Source organism: Felis catus, chromosome C1, assembly GCF_018350175.1.
Source record: "Felis catus isolate Fca126 chromosome C1, F.catus_Fca126_mat1.0, whole genome shotgun sequence".
NCBI classification, from domain to species: Eukaryota; Metazoa; Chordata; class Mammalia; order Carnivora; family Felidae; genus Felis; species Felis catus.
Window position 1 is genome coordinate 92,332,705 of NC_058375.1, and position 21,875 is coordinate 92,354,579.

General features: G+C 38.0%; 1 protein-coding gene and 1 long non-coding RNA gene across 4 annotated transcripts in view; one reads left to right on the forward strand and one right to left on the reverse strand.

The window, feature by feature from the left end:
• The window catches only part of LOC101095594 (calcium-binding mitochondrial carrier protein SCaMC-1-like), a 50,104-nt gene extending 34,355 nt beyond the window's left edge, over positions 1-15,749 (reverse strand). The window contains 1 exon segment of the mRNA XM_011285036.4: positions 15,387-15,749. Coding sequence (XP_011283338.2) covers positions 15,387-15,749 — 363 coding nt within the window.
• A 140-nt stretch (positions 15,750-15,889) lies between these two features.
• The window catches only part of LOC109502514, an 87,011-nt gene continuing 81,025 nt past the window's right edge, over positions 15,890-21,875 (forward strand). For 2 of the 3 annotated variants that reach the window (XR_006582821.1, XR_006582822.1), the window contains exon 1: positions 15,891-16,024. This is a non-coding gene — a long non-coding RNA (uncharacterized LOC109502514). Of the gene's footprint in view, positions 16,025-21,875 lie in introns of all 3 variants that reach the window. The other variant, XR_002161142.3, reaches the window with a different exon arrangement.

A 21,875-nucleotide genomic window follows, 5' to 3' on the forward strand; every position in this document is an offset into this window, starting at 1 on the left:
GTTAAACATATACTTAGCAAATGACCCAGCAATTCCACTCCTAGGCATCTAACCAAGAGAGATTAAAGCAGCTATACAAAAACTTACGCGCATATATTCATGGCAGTATAATTCCCAATAGCTAAAAACTGGATACAATCCAAATGCCCATCAACAAAGTCGGACAACCAAGAATCACCACCAGCATGGAAAAAGCACCATAGTCTGTAAATGGAAGAACTACTCCCGAGAAAACCCTCAGTAGTGGAGATATGTATAAGATTTGAGGGAATATTATATCCATTAGGAAAAACAAAAACCAACAGTTCTTATAAGTAAAAAATTACAGTAATAAATTATTCAGCAATGTTTTATTAACAAAACGCACATAGCTGAACAGCTGAAGACTAAGCCAAGAAGGTCTCCTAGAATGCAATGCAAAAAGAGAGGTGAAAAGGATAAAAAAAGTAGAATTGGGAGAAAGATCCAAGAGATCTAATATTCATTTATTAGAAGTTCTATAAAGAGCTTGAAAGAAAATTATTAGAAGAAAGACAAAAGTCTTCAAACAGAAGGTGTATTATGATCTAGACATATCTGAGTAAAGAGAAAAACCCTAAGGCCTGAGAGAGAGGAGAAAAGAAGGAATGATTAGCATCAAACTTAATTATCTGCAACACTGAATATTAACAATTGAGCAAGCATAACATAACTTATACACTTGTCAAATCATTATGTTATACACTGAAACTAATATAACACTGTGTGTGTCAACTGTACCTTAATTTAAAAAAAAACCTGAGCAGTATCTTCAAAGTTCTCTTGGAAAATGATTCAGAAGCTAAAAGCTGACACCTAGCCAAAGTAGCATTCAAATATGATCAAAGTAAACCCAGTTTGGGATATACTCCGTTTGTTACCCTTAAACTCTGGAGAGGCTTCTTGAGGATGCAGTTGCAATAAAATGAAAAAAAAAATCCAAGAAAGAGGAAAACATGGGATAAAAGGAACTTGATGAGAAATGGAAGACTATAGCGTATAATTTAAAGGTAAGCAACTGTTTATAACATGGCCAGAAAACTTAATGCTAATGTTAAGAATTCAATTCAGCAGTAAATCCTGGTCAACATGTGCCCATGGAGAGAGGCTGAGGTGACTGAATTTTAGCCCCAGGAACCCTGGTGCCAGGACGGGGAGGATGTTGGCTTCATTATCCTAGGTCACCTTCTGGGCTGTGAGCAAGAGAAAGCACATCCAGGTACCCTTGCCCTGACACCTTCAGCAGTAAATGAAATAAAGCAATTTTTTTCTTTTTTTGAGAGAGAGCACAGGCACACAGGGGAGGGGCAGAGGGAGAGAGAGAATCTTAAGCAGGCCCCATGACCGAAGATCATGACCTGAGCCGAAATCAAGAGTTGGACGTTTAACCAACTGAGCCACTCAGGCACCCCAAGATAAAACAAATTCTTAAAGATAAGCCTGAACATCATGTCCAAACCAAGGGTTGTAATGGCCTTTCCTATACTTTTAGAACACACAAAAACAAAAGGAAATTCTGATGGAGGAGTTCTTCATGGAGTCAGAGTGTTCCCTGAAAAGAAAATACACACATACACAAAAACAAATAATCCAATTTAAAAATGGGCAGAAGACATGAACAGACATTTCTCTAAAAAAGACATAACAGATGGCCAATAGACACATGAAAAGATGCTCAATATCACTGATCATCAGGGAAATGCAAATCAGAACTACAAGGAGATATCACCTCACACCTGTCAGAATGGCTAAAATCAACAACACAAGAAACAACAAGTGTTGGCGAGGATGTGGTGAAAAAGAAACCCTCTTGCACTGTTGGTAGGAATGCAAATTGGTGCAGCCACTGTGTACCATGGCCAGAACAAGAAGGAATGATTAGCCTCATAGAGGCTCCTCAAAAAAATTATATAGAGGTTACTCAAAAAAATTAAAAATAGAACTATCTTATGATCCAGGAATCAGACTACCAGGTATTTACCCAAAGAATACACAAACACTAATTCAAAGGGACACATGTAACCCTGTGTTTATTGCAGCATTATTTACAATAGCCAAACTATGGAAGCAGCTCAAGTATCTATCAATAGAAAAATGGATAAGGAAGATGTAGTACTTTTTGCAATGGAATATTATTCATCCATAAAAAAGAATGAAATCTTGCCATCTGCAATGACGTGGATAGAGCTAGAGACTATTATGCTAAGCAAAATAAGTCAGTCAGAGAAAGACAAATACCAGATGATTCCACTCATATGTAGAATTTAAGAAACAAAACAAAACAAAACAAAAAAAGAGACGAACCAAAAAACAGACTCTTAAATATAGAGAACAAACTAATGGTTGCCAGGGAAGGGGATGGGTGAAATAGGTGATGGGGATTAAGGAGTGCTCATGTAGGGATAAGCACCAGGTGTTACAAGGAAGTGTTGAAACACTATATTGTATACCTGAAACTAATATTACACTATATGTTAACTAACTGAAATTTAAATAAAAGCTTAAAAAGGCAAAACAAAACAATAGAAACCAGCAAACCAAGAATTAGAGAATGAAGAAGATGAGATCCTTCTATAGTTACAATCACTTGTGTGATTTGAAATGTGACATTGGATGATCAATTAAAATTATTTTTAAAAAGCTTCTTAAAAAAGGGAAAAAACCCTCTATGAGTGAGTAGAGATTAGTCCCTTCTTCTTCAGGATCACCACTGTGCTGGATAAAGCTACTTAAAAGTGAATTTTGTCACCTTGTGAAGACAAGTTCTTCAGTACCCTAAGTGTCTTTCAAAGTATGATTTATTACCTCCAATAATGCTTAAATATAAGATGAAATTATCCAATAAGTTTTCAAATAAATTTATCAAGAAAATATAAATCATAGCTCAATGAAAGACAAGGAAATTCATAATATCCTGTTCCGTATCCATTCAGAGTATGAATCAGTCAATCATGCTCAGGATGAAATGAACAACTTACGTTCCCACATGCTATTTAAAATAACTTTAGTTTGGGGGGGAAAAAAGAATGAAATCTTGCCATTTGCAACAACATGGATAGAACCAGACACTATAATGCTAAGCAAAATAAGTCAGTCAGAGAAAGACAAATACCATATGATCTCACTCATATGTGGAATTTAAGAAACAAAACAAATGAGCAAAGAAAAAAGAGAGAGACAAACCAAGAATAGATTCTTAACTATAGAGAATAAACTGATGGTTACCAGAGGGGAGATGGGTGGGGGGATGAGGATTAAAGAGTCACTTATGATGAAGATGAAATAAAACAATAAAAGAAAAGGAAGAAAAAGGAAGAAGACATAGCTAACACTTTAATGCACAATGCCGAAGACAAGTTATCCAGTGAGTTTGTGTTCTATAACCCAAACATCAAAGGAATGTATGGCTGTGAAGAAAGTTTTAATCTTTGACTCCCTGGACTACTCTGGCTCTAAGCTCCAGAAAAGCTTGTGGAAGCCCTAGGCTTACTGAAGAAATCATGTAACTATCACATACTTAAAAGTTTATCATTATGGCTGCATTTGAGGAAAATAAAATGATTCACTTTGAAAATGAAGCCAGTGTTAGATTCCAAAAGAAGTGATATGCGTATTCTTTTTAGGGCACAAAAAATGAGAAACTACTATTCTTTGGGACATTTTTCTGTTCTGTAAAGAAAAAATATCCTACCCTGCACTTAACTCTCTTGCATCCTTTCTGTTAAAAACAGTTTCTTTCAAGTTCCCTTCCTGCGAAGATTTCAGGAAACGTATTCTTCCCAATTTTAGTTTATGTGCTGCCGGAAGCAAGCATCAGGAAGCATATTTTTAATCGATGTGCACTCATTTGATCTTGGTGAATGGCTTGAATGCACGTCTCCTGACCAAGTTGATGGCTCTTAAAATTCAGAGGCAGGAAGTCCTAACTGCTGGTGTGATGTGGTGGTGTGTCATTTTTCTAACCAAACTTGGCACAGCCTCTATATTTTTATTAAAAATTTCATTGTCAGATGCTTCATTTATTTGCTTACCCTTTAGCAGTACCAGCCATTAGATGAAAGTATCTGACACAGATTCCTTGAACTGTAATGTAGAATAGTTCTGAATGATGGGATCAAAAGGCAAAAAATACTTCACCCACCATTTTTAATCTATTTCTTTTGCCACTCTAAATGTCTGCTCAAATACAGGGATCTCGAACTGACCTGGATCCTTTTAGTTGAAAGGTCTCTTAAAAGCCACCTAGTCTGCTCCCCTCAATCCTACACCTGAAGAAACAAAACCTCAGGAAAGCTGAAGGGCTTTTTTGTCCACCCTCACACTATGGGGATGCAGAGATACAGCCAGGACTCTGTTCATGCTAGCTCTGCACTCTGAGGCAGCCAGTGAAGGTAACTGGTTTCTTTGTCTGGTCAACATTTTGATAAGATTTCTTTCTGACCTGACACACATCATATTTAGTTTCATTTTATTTTGAGTAAGAAGGATCTTAAAACCCCCTTTTATGTGAATTACCACCTAGTTTCTTTAGAACTATGAAAGAGTGGTTTATATTAGCAGGGAAGACATTGCGGCAACGCAGAATTATTTTTTTGGTTTGTGGTAGTAATCACGAAGCAGACCATGGGGGTCTTTTCTTAGAATTCCTAATTTGCACACACTTTTTGGAGCCAAAGTCAAATTGCTAAAATTGTGAAATCTGATATTTTAACCTAGTATTTTTATTACCAACTTTTCTTTAGCAGTATTCTTTTTGTCACTTAGTTACTGATTTTCCTGCGTTTGATATTTTAAGTGTTCTATGAGTGATATACACCTTTTTATGAAAGCTGAGTCTCATGAATTGAAGTAGCTGAGGTCCTTGATGTCTGTCATCCTTACCAAAGTACCTGACACAAAATTCACCAGAACCTAGAGCCACAGCTTTATGTAAATGTTCATGAGAGCCTGCCTAGGATGTGTTTGGAAACAGCAAGAATGGCAACAATGCTGGAGCAATTATAGCTCACTGTAATACAATGAACAAAGGAGAGAGGGAGTGAGAAATGGAAGAAAACAAGAGACAAGGCCAGAGAGGTATATGTAGTCAGGGAATATCATAAAATTATCTTGTTTGTCTTTTTACTGCCTGCCTCTGCTACTAAAACATAAGCTCCAAGAAATAAGGACTTTGTCTAGTTCATCACTACACCCCAAGCACATAGAACAGCTTCTGACTACAATGGGTAATCAATTAACACTTGTTGAATAAAGCTTAAAAATGACATAATATAAAGAAAACATATTCTGTGGATTTTATTTAATCATTCTATGGCCTACTTAAGAATATAAGTTCACCTAGAAGTTTTATAGTTTCAACTTAAGTTGGTCCCAAGTTTTAACTGTTTACAAGACATGCTACAATGAATAATCTTGTAAAATTATAATTTTTGAATCACAATTGTTTGTAACATAGATTCCTAGAGAGAGAATTGCTGAATTAAAGGACATGTAGATTTTCTAAATTTTATACACCACCAAATTATCTTCCAAAAAGGGAATGTCAAAAAACTAAGATTGTCAAAAAAGGGGGGTAGGGGAAGTAATGTCAAAAACTGATAGCTTTTCTTCTAAGATCAAGAACAAGACAAGGATGTCCACTCAAGCCACTTTTATTCAATATATTACTGGAAAGTCCGATCCATGGCAATCAGACAAGAAAAAGAAATAAAAGGCATACGTATTGGTAAGTTAGAAATTCAACTGTCAGATGACATGATACTATACATAGAAAATTCTAAAAGCTCCACCAAAAAACTATTACAAGTAATAAATGAATTCAGTAAAGTTGCACGATATAAAATTAACACCCAGAAATTGGTTGTTTTTCTATACACCAATAACAAAGTAACAGAAAGAGAAATTAAGAAAACAATTCCATTTACAACTGCACCAAAAAGAATAAAATACCTAGGAGTAAACTTACCTAAGGAGGTGAAAGACCTATACTCTGAACACTATAAAATAACGACAAAAGAAACTGAAGGCAACACAAATGAAAAGATATCCCATGGAATATTAATATTCTTGGAAAAATTAATATTGTTAAAACGTCCATACTACCCAAAGTAATCTACAGACTCATTGCAATCCCTACCAAAATAACAACAGTATTTTTCACAGAACTAGAACAAATAATTCTAAAATTTCTGTGGAACTACAAAGGACCCTGAATAGTCAAAGCAATCCCGAGAAAAAATAAAGCTGGTGGTGTCACAATACCAGATTTCAAGATATACTACAAAGCTGTAGTCATTAAAACACTATGGTACTGGCATAAAAAACAGACACATAGATCAATGGAACAAAACAGAGAGTCCAGAAATAAACACACACTTATGTGGTCAATTAATCTATGAAAAAGGGAGCAAGAATGTACAGTGGAGAAAAGACACTATCTTCAATAAATACCCCCTGGGAAAACCAGACAGCTACATGCAAAAGAATGAAAGTGGACCACTTTTTTACACTATACACAAAAACAAACTCAAAATGGGTTAAAGATCCAAATGTGAGACCTAAAACTATAAAACTCCTAGAACATAGGCAGCAATTTCTATGACATTACGATAGCCATATTTTTCTAGATTTATCTCCAGAGGCAAGGGAAACAAACCAAAAATAAACTATTGGGACTACACCAAAATAAAAAGCTTTTTGCACAGTGAAGGAAACCATCAACAAAACAAAAAGGCAACCTACTGAATGGGAGAAGATATTTGCAAATGATACAAAAAGGTGTTAACATCCAAAATATATATAGAACTAATACAACTCAATACCAGCAAACAAAAAGTATAATTAAAAAATGGGCAGAGGACCCAAATAGACATTTTTCCAAAGAAGACACAGAGATGGCCAACAGACACATGAAAAGGTGCTCAACATCATTAATCCTCAGGGAAATGCAAATCAAAACCACAATGAGATACCACCTTACACCTGCCAAAATGGATAGAAGCAAAAAAGACAGAAATAACAAGTGTTGGGATGGATGTAGAGAAAAAGGAACTTTTGTGCACTGTTAATGGAAATGTAAATTGGTGCAGATGCTACGGAAAACAGTATGGAATTTCCTCAAAAATTACAAATAGAACATACCATATGATCCAATAACTGAACTACTGGGTATTTGCCTCCCCTCAAATGAAAACACTCATTTGAAAAGATATACACCTCCCTATGTCTACTGCAGCATTATTTACAATAGCTATGATACAGAAACAATCCAAATGTGCACTGACAGATGAATGGGTAAAGATGTGGTAGATATAGACAATCAACATTACTGTCATAAAAAAGGATGAGATCATGCCATCTGTGACAACATGGATGACCCTAGAGGGTATTATGCTAAGTGAAATAAGTCAGACAGGGAATGAATAATACCATTCGATTTCCACTTATAAGTGGAATCTAAGAAACCAACCAAACAAACAAAAAGCAGAATCAGACCTACAAATACAGAGAACTGATGGTTGCCAGAGGGGACAGAGGTAGGAAGATGGACAAAATGGGTGAAGGAGAGTGAAAGATAAAGGCTTCTAGTGATGAAATAAATAAGTCACAGGAATAAAAGGTACAGCATAGGGAATACAGTCAATGGTACTGTAATAATGGCACTGTATGGTAATAGATGGTTAGCTACACTTGTGGTGAGCATAGCATAACATATACAGAAGTTGAATCATATATTGTACACCTGAAACTAATGTAACTATACTAAATATGTCATTTATGTCATACTATACTAAAATAAATAATTTTTTAAAAGGGAATGTCAGGGACACCTGGGTGGCCGAGTCATTTAAGTGTCCGACTCTTGATTTCTGCTCAGGTCATAATCTCACAGTTTGTGAGATGGAGCCCTGTGTCGGGATCTACACTGTCATCAGCACAGAGTCTGCTTAGGATTCTCTCTCCCTCTCTCTCTGCCCTTCCCCTGGTCATCTGTGCTCTCTCTCTCAAAATAAATAAATATTTTTTAAGGGGAATGTCAATTTATATTCTCATCAAAAATATTACAGTGTGCCTACTTCCCCACATTATGACAAATACTAAATACTATCAAACTTTTCAAATGTTTGCCAATCTCACTGATAAGGAAGGAAGGGAAAAAGAAAAGAAGGGAGAGAGAAAGGGCACCTGGGTGGCTCAGTCAGTTGAACAGTCAACACTGATTTCAGCTCAGGTAATATCCCAGAGTCATGGGATCAGGCCCCACGTTGGGATTCTCTCTTGAGACTCTCTTTCTCTCCCTCTGCCCCCCCTCCCTGCTCATACTCTCTCTCTAAAATTAAAAAATAAATCTTTAAAAAAAAAGAAGGGAAAAAGGAAGGAAAGAAATATTAAATTATATTTTTGTTTCAATTTGCATTATTAATGAAATTAAACACCAAGTTTGTTGGCTTAAATATTATTTCCCATATCTGAACCTAACAATCTGTGCTGGTAGAAATTGGATACAAATCACTAAGGGACACAAGAAGATTAAAAATTACTACTGACATTACATTAACTATTTAGAATCAAACTCAGACAAAAGAAACCAAAAAACAGAAGACTGATTACATATAAAAGAAAAGGGAAAAAAAGTACAGGTCAAAAAACATTGCAAGTAAAAATTAACCTCTGCTATTGAGACCAGATGGCATGATAAAATAATTTATCATTTTAAATTATTAACATGCTGGTTGTCTCACTGAATTGGAAATAATTTTTTTTTTTTTTTTACTTACCTATTGTTGCTGACCATGTAGGGAAACAAGCACTCTCATCTATGGCAGTAAATGAGACAATCTACTTAGATAATAGTACAATCTAACTACATAATAATTTTGCAGTATGTATTAAGATCCTTATTCAGGGGCGCCTGGGTGGCTCAGTCGGTTGAGCATCCGACTTCAGCTCAGGTCACAATCTCACGGTTCGTGAGTTGGAGCCCCGCGTCAGGCTCTGGGCTGATGGCTCAGAGCCTGGAGCCTGTTTCCGATTCTGTGTCTCCCTCTCTCTCTGCCCCTCCCCCATTCATGCTCTGTCTCTCTCTGTCTCAAAAATAAATAAACATTAAAAAAAATTAAAAAAAAAAGATCCTTATTCATACCTTTTGACCCTGAAATTACTCACCTAGAATTTTATTCTAAGGAAGATGAAAATATAAGGGGAAAAAATTTGCACACATCATTTACATTGCAGGAAAGTTTGCTAAAACGATGCTTTGTTCTCATAAGAGGATAGCTAAGTCTTTATACCTTTAAGAAGTGATGGGGGGTAGTTATAATTTATGTCTTTCTTTGATTCCTTATCTATATAATACTGACATTGATTTTAAAGAGGTGAAATACTCTCTTATCATCATATGGCATAACATCTATGCACTGCTAAGTGAAACAAAACACATTTCAACTAGATTTTTCCTCTATTTAATATTGGAAAACCTACTAGAAATCCAAAACATCTAGAAATGTGAATATAAATTGGCAAAATTACCATTATTTATCATTATAAAGTTCTCTAATTTTTAAATTTCATAATAAAACCTAGGATATCACAGCCAAATTTTAAAGTTCCTCCCTAAATTTTTCCATACTTTATAAATGTATGCTTGATATATTTATAATACTGAAAGAAAACAATACTATATAAGATTGAAAAATCTCTTCCATCTATTCACTTTCCTGAAATTTTTAGTCCTTCTCTACCAATTTCACTTATTCCTCTTCCATTCCCTTTGCAGGACAAGTCTTCCAAAGCAATTTACAATTTCTTATTGGAACATTTGTTTAATGAAGCTCCAAGATGTATATATTTTGCTCCTTTGGAAAGCAAGCCAACTTGTAGTATTCCTAAGATGTTATATTGTGTGTACAGCACGGAATTCAAACAGGCATTGAGGTTATTGGTAGACATATCAGAAAATAACTTCTTCTCCTTCAGAACCTTTTAAACACTTTTATATCAGAATCATTACATAGCATTTTCTACCAACTGGCTTCAAAGACTAATTTTTCCTCTTTTGTCAATAAAGACATTTTTTCCTACTACAGTTAAATTTATAGAAATTATTCCAATTATTGCATACATTTTTTGCCATACTTCATTTGCACTCCATCATTAATCACACCTGCTCACTCAATACATTTTAATTGTACATTAAAATCAATTTAAAGTCATATGCCGATTTCAAGAAAAAATGTAGGAACCATATGCTTTCCTATGCATGACATTTGCTAGTAAGTCACAAAACAACTGGAGGCTAAAATGAGGAAAGTTTTTGAAGTAGTACAAGGAAAGCTCACAGTGAAGGACAACAGTTTTATTTTTATAAAGCATATAAAAATGCAGAAATACTTGTTTTTAAAAATAAGAGTTTGCTCATTTTCCCAAGGGTCAATGAGGTTCATTTCTCCAGGTGATTTGCTTATGTAAATCCTGAGAATTCAAATGAGAATCTGAATTTTGCTTTTTTTTTTTTAAACACAGGGCTTGAACTCTCGACCCTGAGATCAAGACCTGAGCTGAGATTAAGAGTCGGACATTTAACCCAGTGAGCCACACAGATGTCCCTAGAATCAGAATTTTGAAACTTAGAACTCTCTTGTTTTTTATACATGAGAAAACACAAGTTTAAAATGAAATGGAAAATGTAAACTACCTAAGGCAGTACTTAACACATGGTAAATAATCAATAAATAGTTCTGTCACTCTTCTGCTTGCCTTGTCAATGGTCAAATGACTAGCCAGTGGCTTATCTGTATGGTTTGTAACATTACTGGACAAGAGGTAGCCTAATTCAATATTTTACATCAAGTATGCCATTTCACAAAGTTGTGGGTAAACTTTTCAATTCACCTATTTTTAATTAAAGTCAGTGTGTATGTATATGCCCTGTGGGCTCAGTCGGGACCACTGCCTGGGAGAGAGCCGCTCATATCATTGGGCCTTCTCAGACACTCCCAGCCATACTCTCATTCTAGTGTTTCAGAATCTCCCACATTCCTAGTTAAATCTGTAGAAATGGAAATCTTTTTTGCTCATTTTCACCCCCCTCCAACCCTACGGATATAAATTAGTGCAAAAACAGCTAACGTCTGCTAAATGACAATTATGTGTCCTAGCTGTGCTAAAATAAAGCCTTACCCAGTTTAATCCTAACAGCTACCCTATAAGGTGAGTTCTAGTCCTATTAGGAAAATTTACCCAAGTGGGGCCCAGAGAGTGAGATGCTGAAGTGTTGAAGGTCACTGGACATATATAGCCAAGGAAGTAGGAAGCCTGGATGTTGTATGGATCATATGCAGAAGTGGATGAGGAAGTCATTCAGGATGATATAAAGATCTGCAGTAGAGATGGAGACCACGAGTAGGTGGTAAGTCTTCAGTGACCAAGAGGTTTATACAGAAGTTCAGTGAGTAGCAAAGAATAAAATGGTTAGGTCAGAGGGTAGATGGCATGGACCTCAATGAAGCGGGTAATTAGAAAGGAGAAAGAGGAGGGACTTCAGCCCTGAGAGGGCTGCAAGGAGGCTCCTCAGAGGAGAGCTGCTTCAGTAAGAAGCAAGGCTCTACGAAGAGGTTTAAGTGCTGAGAAAGGTTGTTAACCACAGAATAAAAGTTCCAGAGGTGACAGAGCGTTCAGGGAGAAGGAAAGCTTTCTTCCTGCTACTTTACTATTCTTCCTTAAAGAATAAGAGCACTGATATAGATCAAAAACAATTAGGCCCAGTGCTAAAACAGGGGAGTTTTGCTGGGAGGAGTAAAAGGATTATAACTCCAACAAATGCACATTTCTTTCTGCTTGGTAAACTCCAAACCGGTTTTCTAGGCCCTGTCCCCCACCCTTCCACTTAGAAGGTCCTGTAGGAAACAGGGTGGAGTCCAGAGGAAAAGAGACAGGGCTGTGGCAGCTTAAATCTGCCTATAATCTAGGTAAGTATTTCTTTTTTTTTTTTTTTTTAATTTTTTTTTTCAATTTTTTAAATTTATTTTTGGGACAGAGAGAGACAGACCATGAACGGGGGAGGGGCAGAGAGAGAGGGAGACACAGAATCAGAAACAGGCTCCAGGCTCCGAGCCCTCAGCCCAGAGCCTGACGCGGGGCTCGAACTCACGGACTGCGAGATCGTGACCTGGCTGAAGTCAGACGCTTAACTGACTGTGCCACCCAGGCACCCCTCTAGGTAAGTATTTCTTATCCTGAAATCCATAAACTCCTACAGGTCTGAGTATCTTTTGTGAGAATTTCCTAATTTTGTGTTTTCCTTTTAAAGATAATCTGAAGACAAATAACATAAGCAACCAGACAGCCACCTTATAACTAAGGCCTAATATTTATTTCATTGTCCCTGTGTAATCCAGTAATCAAGCATCAAAATGATACCACTTTGTTGAAGGCTAATGAAAAACAAAAAACAAAAAACAGAGGTTCACCTCATAGGCAATAATGTATTTTTTGTTAAGTAAAATCCAGTGACATCAGAGCCCACATATATATAACAGTTTTCACAGTATTCATACAAAAAAAGAAAGTGGGGGAGAACTGGGCAAACACGTGATAATTTCAGAATGTTTAACTCACACAAATGTACCTATCAGTAGAATATTCATAAGAAAATGGAAATTTAGTTTTAGCCAAACACTATTAGTTGTCTCATTAAATAAATGTTATTAATTAGGATTTTGGTGGTTTTTATAATCTTTAATTTACATACCTGTTAGGATCTACGGTTGTATAAGAGCTATAAGCATAATGATTTTATACTTTCTTTATATTTATAAATATACCTAAGTAACATGACAAAAATGATTTAACTCAATCCTTAGGAGTACAAGAATTGTTTTTCTTTAAAAGATAATATATAGGCCTATATTTTCAAGTTTTGAGATCCACTAGTCTGGATTGTGTTCAAGGCAACAAGACCAAGACTCACCTGTAGTTCAGCACAACTTCCCTCATCACAGAAGGGAATAAGATGGGGATTTAGGACCAAAGCCCCAGGTCAAGTGTAATCTGTGTTGTATACCTTCTACGTCTATAACATGTATCACTAGCAGAGGAAGGTGGTAAAGCATTGAGCAATTCAGGATCCTAGCCCTCTCATTTTCCTCAGAGACACAACCAACAACAAGGTACATGCATACATGGAATTACTCAAGGTTAGAAATTTCCTCCATTGTGACAAACCCCACAGTTAAATTCAGTCTTCACCTTACAAGATCTCTCAGCAGATATCTCAGTTCTATATAATAACTACCTCCTTGAAATACTTGACTCAAATTGGCTCCCAAGAGACCTTACTCTTCTGATTTCCCTTCTACTTCACTAACTGCTTCCTTTTAGTCTCCCATGTTGGCTCTTTCCTGACCTCAAAATGTTGCAATGATTCACAACTCGGTCCTCAGACCAACTCAGTCCTCAGACCCCTCTACCTAGGGGATTTCACCCAATAAAAAGCTTTACCGATACAATGCTGATGATGTACATCTCTAACCCTTGAGATTTAGATTTATCTAAATTAGATTTAGATTATCTCCTTGAGATTTAGACTCAAATACAAAACTACTACTTGCTATATCCACCTGGATGTCTCTAAGGAACCTCAAATGTCCAAACCAAGAACTCTCGATAATCACTCACCCCACTTCACTACTCTCCAATTCTGCCTGATCTTAGCAAACGGCACCACCAACCAACCAGTTGTTCAAACCAAAATTCCTGGAATCATTCTTGAATTCTTCCTTTACCTCACACTCCAGATCGAATTAATCAATTTGTCCTGTCAGCACTATTTTCCAAATGTTTCTCTGCAGTCGATGCTGTGGTGCATTGCCCACATTCTCAGGACTGACAGTAGCTGGGAGTGCTGGTGACTGACAGTTCTCAGTTGAGCTCCTCCTTCATGCTTCTCTAGGCTGAAAAGACTCACCTTGCCTAAAGTCACTCCCTGGAGGCAGCCAATGTTCAATAAGTAGGGGAGGGGGCGTAAGAGACAGGGGTAGGTAATAAAGCCCTGGCGCTCTTGCCTCAAGGAAGGACAACTCTTAAAGAACTACCCCAGACACAAAGCTCCTTTTGAATTGTCTGAAGCTTCTGTTGCAATTCTATCACAGCTCAACTTACCCCTCTGTCCAATCCTGCTGTCCAATCCTGATATAGTGACAGAAAATAAGTGGTTTTCTCCCAAGTGACAGGTTGGAGATGATACCTTTTGAGAATGAGATGCCATTCTCTAAGACATAGTGTATACCTTAAATCAGTACTCATGCTAATATACCTATATCCCTACCATTCCTCTCTGATTCCTACCCTACTCTCTCAGGTTTCTTCTCTGATATCCCTTCTCAAGTAAGCAGGAGCCAGAGATACTTGATAGGCTGAGGTCCAGTGTCCTGGAGTTCTGGACTAAGTAGAAGGAAGTAAAGCAGAGCAGGAAGACAGAGGTATGAGATAAAGAGATAATCAAATCAGAGCAATTGGTTCTGGAGCACAGACCCTTAAGGAATTTCCTGACCCATGGGAATATTCTGGACTTCTAACACACACCTCACCAGAGAGCTGAAACAAGTGGGGAGATCATCTGAGGACTGGTTAGCACTAATAGAGGGGAAACATGATTGTTTTCTCTTGGTATTTTGAAACTTTCACCTAACCAGTATTTAAATAATCAAGACTGGTCCAGAGAAGGAAGACATCCCTAATCTAGGCAAGGCACTAAATCAGTCAGCTGAAGCGTAAACCCACGGATCTAGGTGTGATTTCCCCCCAAGACATTTGGTGTCGATTTAAGAATGAGAAGAGGGACGCCCGGATGGTTCAGTCGGTTAAGCAACGCAACGCTGGGATTCTCTCTCTCCCTCTGTCTCTGCCCCGGCCTCGCAAAATAAATAAACTTTAAGACAAAGAGAGAGCAGCTCTGGGGACCTATCTGCTCTTGTCTTTTATGCAAGACCCTGAAGCGTGAACCTAGGCTGTGAACATCCTGGGAAAGGAGAAAGTCTCTTCTACGAATTCACAAAGGCTAACACAGCCCCTGAAATTCTGTGCGGGTTCGGTAAATGTTGAGTCACTAGACACCCACTCAGCATCTCCTAAAAAGTCCAGGAGAAGGCTCCGGTCATTGTGGAAAGTGACTGTTGTAAGGAGGCCGAGAACGTGTTTAACTGGGCTGGGCTCCGTTATTCTGCGTTGCGGGTGAGAGGGGGCGCTCACGGAAGAGAACCCCACCCTTCCAACATGGTTCTTGGAAAGAAGCTTTGCAAAGAGCAAGTGTGGCTTTAACCTCCGCCCAACGTCTCCCACACTCCCGGTGCCACGTTCCCTTGGTCACTCACCTTCTCTGAGTTCTGGCCGGACGATAAGCTCCAGTTTTTCAGCCCCTCCTGGAGCTCGACGATGTCCACCAACCCGTCCCCGTCGCTGTCCAGGTCTTGGAAAAGCATCTCGTACCTTAAGTCATCTTCGTCTTTCTGGCAGGCCACCCCCGGCAGCACGAAGCCCCGAAGCCAGCGCGGCATGGCCCGGGCGGGAAGGCGGGGGCCGTTCGGCCGCCTCTCCTCCCGGCCCGGATGAGGGCGACCCGCCCGACCCGCCCCCACCCCGGCTTCCGGCTGCGCCACCTGCCGCCGCCTCGACGACGCCCGCCTGCGTGGGGCCTCGGAGACAACGGCTCGACGGGGCCTCGGGGGCGAGCCCATCCACACCGCTGGGCTCTCCGGCGCCGCTGGGAGCAAGTTCGGAGGACCGCCTGGTGGGAAACCGGGCCCAGGCGCCTCGCGAGGGTCGCTACGCCCCAAAAGTTGCAGGTTGAGGCACCAAACGTGGCGGCAACCTGCACCCAGGACTTCCCCGGGCCCACGAGCGACCCGGGAGCCCAGGAAAGTTTAAGCAGAAGCAGAGAGGGCGCGCGTTCCCCTGGCGGCGTCGAGAGAGCTTCCGGGTGTTTCCCGGCGCAAACTGAGCGGCTCCTCAGGTGAGTGCTCTGACCTGCGCCTCGCCTCTGACGGGAGCATCTCGTGCCCCCGCGCCACCCCTCCTTCTGGGGGCGTCTGAAGAGGGCAGCCCTCCCAGAGGGGCCTCCACCCTTGGTTCCAGTCTCCCTCCTCTCAGCCCAAGGGATCTTGGGGTTGCTTCCGGGAGCCCCCTCTTCCTCACCTCCAGCTTTCTCCTAGACCCTCCCCCCCTTCCCGGCAGCCTTGCAGCCTCGCCGCAGCCCCCACCACCTACCTCTACAGAACTCCCTTCTCACAGAAGCCGAAGGACAATTTCAAATCCTTGTCTTATTTAATGCTTGTCCTGTTCAGACACTGCTGACCGACCACACCCTTTTCCTTTGTCTTGTGGGACACCACACATTTCTGCCCCTCCTCAGCCTCTTTTACAGGCTCCCAAAAAGGAGCCTGAGATCTTCTAAAATTGAGGCACTAGACAATGGCAGTAGACAGGGTTGAGGGATTATGTAAAAACCGAGTTCATTGCATTGTGCATTGCACAATTCATTGCACTGAAGCTTTGTGTCCTCAATCTCTGGTCACATCTTTTGAAAGTCAGTGGTACAGTCTAACGACAGGCCCAGACCAGTGTTTTAAAAAGTAATTTTTCATGTAAAATCCTAAATCTTGGACCACAGAATAAAGTTCACTTATTTCTTTAAATAATGCTATTAGATATACTTTACGATGTCATTTATTTCATATAAATTTTATACTATTTTGTTAAATGCTAGATAAAAATAAGAACATTGGGGCGCCCAGGTGGCTCAATGGGTTGAGCGTCCAACTTTGGCTCAGGTCATGATCTCACAGTTCTCAACCCCGCGTGGGGCTCTGTGCTGACAGCTCGGACCCTGGGGCCTGCTTCAGATTCTGTGCCTCCCTCTCTCTCTCTGTCCCATCCCCACTCATGCTCTGTCTCTCTCTGTCTTAAAAATAAATAAGACATTAAAAAAAATTAAAAAAAAAAAAAACAAAACAATATTGGACCTGCTAACATAGAAGCTCACCATCTAGTGTGCTCTGGGTCTGTGAACAAATAAAGTCAACTTAAGTGCTATAATAAAAATGTGACCAAATGTCATGAAATATGTATTATTTAAATGAATGGGTTTTAGGAATTAATAATAAACAGAAAGCTATTTATACAACTTATACAAAATATTGTAAGTGCTGACATTTATAAATATAAAAGACTTCTTTAAAAGATCATTAACTGTCAAAAGCAAATATACTAATATATTGTGAAGCTTATAACATGTAAAAGTAAAATGTATGACAGCAATTGTAAAAAGGATGGGAGAGAGGACATGGGAGTCTACTGCTAATAAGTTTTTGCATTATATGTGAAGTAGTATAAATTTAAAAATGTATGTGGGAAGGGGGACCTGAGTGGCTCAGTCGGTTAAGCATCCAGCTTTTGTTTTAGGGTCAGGTCATGATCTCACGGTTCCTGGATTGGAGTGCCACATGGGGCTCCACTCTATCCATGCATGGCCTGCTTGGAATTCTCTCTTTCTCCCTCTCTCTGCCCCTCCCCCACTCGGTCTCTCAGTCTCTCTCTCTCTCTCTCTCTCCCTCCCTCAGAATGCTTTTTTTTTTTAACTTTAAAAAGTAAAATAAGGGGCGCCTGGGTGGCGCAGTCGGTTAAGCGTCCGACTTCAGCCAGGTCACGATCTCACGGTCCGTGAGTTCGAGCCCCGCGTCAGGCTCTGGGCTGATGGCTCGGAGCCTGGAGCCTGCTTCCGATTCTGTGTCTCCCTCTCTCTCTGCCCCTCCCCCGTTCATGCTCTGTCTCTCTGTGTCCCAAAAATAAATAAACGTTGAAAAAAAAAAAAAAAAAATTAAAAAAAAAAAAATAAAAAAAAAAAAAAAAGTAAAATAAAATAGTATAAAAAATGTATGCAGGAAACCCCAAGGCAACCATTAAAACAAAACAAAACAAAAAACCATGGAATTATAGCTAACAAAACAATAAAAAGAGATAAAATAGAATACTAAAAAGTACTGTATTAGTCCAAAAGAATGTAAGAGGAAAAGAGAAAAAAGAATAGTTGGTACAAACAAAACAAATAAGATACCCTTAAAGTTAACTGATATATAATTACATTAAACATAATATTCTATACACTCCAAGTAAAAGGCAGAACAAGCAAGACCTGTATATACACTTTTTACAAAAGTGAAATATAATATACATATAGGCTTAAAGTAAAAGGGTAGATAAGGAAATCCCATGTGAACATTAATTATGAGGAAGCTGGCATAGCTATATTAATATCAGCCAAGGAAGACTTCAAGACAAGGAAGATATTTTATAATGTTAGGAGGATTGTTTCAAGATGGCATAACAACCATAATGTGTATGCGCCTAATAACAAAGCTTTAAAATATATGAAGCAAAAATGGATAGACTGCAAAGAGAAATAGACAGATCCACAATTGGAGTCAGAAATGTCAATAGCCTTCTCACAGCAGTTGATAAAATAGGAAACAAAGTCAATAATGGTATAAAGACTTCAATAACATGATTGACTAATTGATATTAATAGAGCAATATACCCAGCAACAGCAGAATACCCATTATTTTTACCTGCACGTGTAGAGTTTGCTAACAAAGACCATATGTCAACAGATTTGACAGCCTAGATAAAATGAGAACATTCCTTCAAAAACATATTATGAAAGTTGACAAAAGAATAAATAGTAAATCTGAATAGCCATCTACATAAAACTAACATGAACATTCGTACTTAATGGTGAAAGACTAAATATTTTCTCCCACTAAGATGGGAAATAAGGCAAGAATGACCATTCTTACCCCTTCTAGTCAGTATTGTACTAGATGTCTTAGCAAATGCAATAAGAAAAGAAAAAGGAAAAACATACATATTGGAAAGAGGCAAGTCAAACTTTATTTGTTCTCAGATGACATGATCATTTACATAAAAAATCCTAAGGAATCTACAAAAAAAGCTACTTGTATTGATAAGTGAATTTAGCAAGGTTGCCAGATACAAGGTCAATATAAAAAGAGGAAGTAAGACAGCTTCCTTTTGCTGTTTCAGCTGGCACGCAGGGTTATGAATAATAGGGTTTAGACCAGTTTTTGTGCCTGGACTCAGCATTCCAATACTTACTAATTTCACTCATGTCTTGAAGCCGATTTGATGGTGGTGGTAGCTATACCCACTTTCTGATCTCTGAATTGCAGCTATGTTCAATTCATTAGTCTAGTTCGGGGATCATCTTTATTTTTTCTACATAGGACTAGATACTAAATATTTGAGGCTTTATAGACCACATATGGCCTCTGTTTATTATTTTTGGTTTGTTTTTACTGCACTAACCATGAAAGGAAACTGAGAAATTGGGCCTCATCAACCTTTAAAACATCTGTTCATCAAAAGACACAATTAAGATACTTGATATTCAATTCCCAGACTGAAAAAGTTATTCGTAATGCATACAGCTAACAAATGACTCCTATACAGAATTTTTAAGAACTCCTACAAATCAGTAAGAAAAAGGGAAACAATCAAATTAAAAGTTTAGCAATTAGAAAAAAGACTTGAACAGGCATTTCACAAGAAAGAATATCCAATGGCTTCTTAATTTATGTGTTAACAATGGTGGGGTTTAACTGGATTCCAGTTAACTTAAAACAGGCTTTTGCTATGTTTTTAACTCTTGAAAGTCTGTGGTTATGATAAATCTTAAATAGTAATTTATTGCCCTAATAACAGATTGACTTCTCTGTTTTCTGAAATGTAAAGTACTTGTTCAAGCTTCCTTGTTTCTTTAATAATTCAGAAGAGACCTTTGGAAGTTCCTCCATCCTTTCTTCATAAAGATATAAAAATCTCTAACATGATAGAATATTTATTAAAATAAGTTTAAGAATCTGTTTCCCATTTGAATTAACTGCCCACCAGAAGATTAAATAAATATACTTACTTACATTTATGTATGTGATGGAATACCACATAGGAGTAAACATGAATGAAATAGTTATGTCAATAAATGTAACAGTGTTAAATTAAAAGCAAGCTTTAGAAGATATATACAAAATATAGTTATGAAAAATATTTATGAATATACTTACATAGAAAAAATTTTAAATGTGTATAAGAATGAAACACACCAGGGGTGCCTGGATGGCTCAGTTGGTTAAGCATCTGACTTCAGCTCAGGTCATGATCTTACAATTCGGTACGTGAGTTTGTCTGGTTCTGTGCTGACAATCAGAGCCTGGAGCCTGCTTCAGATTCTTTGTTTCCTTCTTTCTATGCTCCTCCCCCACTCATGCTCTGTCTCTCAAAAATAAATAAACGTTAAAAAAAATTAACAATGAAACACACCAACTTCAGGATAAAGATTACTTCTCAGGAGGGAAGAAAAGAAAGGTAGTGTTTGAAGCACAAAGGTAGTATCTGAAGTCAAACAGTATGGGGAGTGCATACCTGATTTATTTCTTTGTGAAATGCTACATATTTAATTTTTAAATATATTTATATATCTGTATATGTATATATGTTTAATGACATATATAAAGACAGAACCAGTTTACTCTTTTTTTAGTCAAACTGACAAAAACTGGTCATGGAAGCATTTAATAAATGATAGAGATTAATTCAGTTATAATTGTTCCCTTCCCAAATATCCATGTTTTTATATTACTTTCAGAAGTGGTCCACAATTTAAAATGATGTTTGAGGGGTTCCTGGGTGGCTCAGCTAATTAAGCATCGGACTCTTGATTTCAGCTCAGGTCATGATCTCAGTTTGTGGGTTTGAGCCCGTGTTGGGCTCTGTGCTGATGCTGAGGGGCCTGCTTGGGATTCTCTCTCTTTCCCTCTCTGTTTGCCCCTTCCCTGCTGGCACACTTGCTCTCTCTTTCTCAAAATAAATAAACTTTTAAAAACTTAAAAAACAAACAAACATAAAATGATGTTTGGATACAAGTGTCCAGGACAAAGAAAGTAAGCCAAAATTCTACTATTTAACAGAGACCTAGTCCTAAAATTCAAGGAAATTCATAGACGCAAGTCAAGATTTCTGAGGGCTTTGTAGCTATGGTATTCTTTAATTAATTGACAGGTTTGGAGGTGTTTCTAATTTATCTTATTAGGAATAAGAGAAAGCGGAGTTATCTTCTATATATTAATTAGGAAGACAGCACATGTGTTATATAACACCTGTCACATTGTGGGTACTTGAATATTTAACTACAATTAACATTTTACATCTCTATCTACACCTCTCCTACAACTCTGATGCTTAAAAAAATTGTGATTATACGTGTGTATATATGTATGTGTGTGTATCATGTTTATGCATGTATGTGTGCGTATGTGTGTGTGTGTATGGCAGGTTGGTATATAAATACATATATATATTTAAATATTTATTGTCTTTATGATTGAGTGGAATAAAACATATGACTGCCTGTGGAGCGTTTATTGTGCAGAGAGGAGAGTTTAAAATTGTTTGCCCTTACTCCCTTAGCTTATTAGAAGCTTATTCAAGGATTTGTTGAATCCTAGGAAAGGTAGAGCCACACATCTAATTCACAGGCCCTTTTCTCCATTACTCCTTCTTCCCTTCACAGACAATTTGGCCCATAGAATCAAACCTATTTAGATTAAACTTTTCATGTCCGTATATAAACTTTGATATATTAATTGAATTGTATATATAAATAGTTCTGTCTTTATTAACAAACAAAATAAATGGAAAATACATAAACTCACAGGTTAGAGTCACAACATTTCTCCAAATCTAGGAGTGTTCAAAGCACATAACAACAATTCCAATTTACATACCACACTGC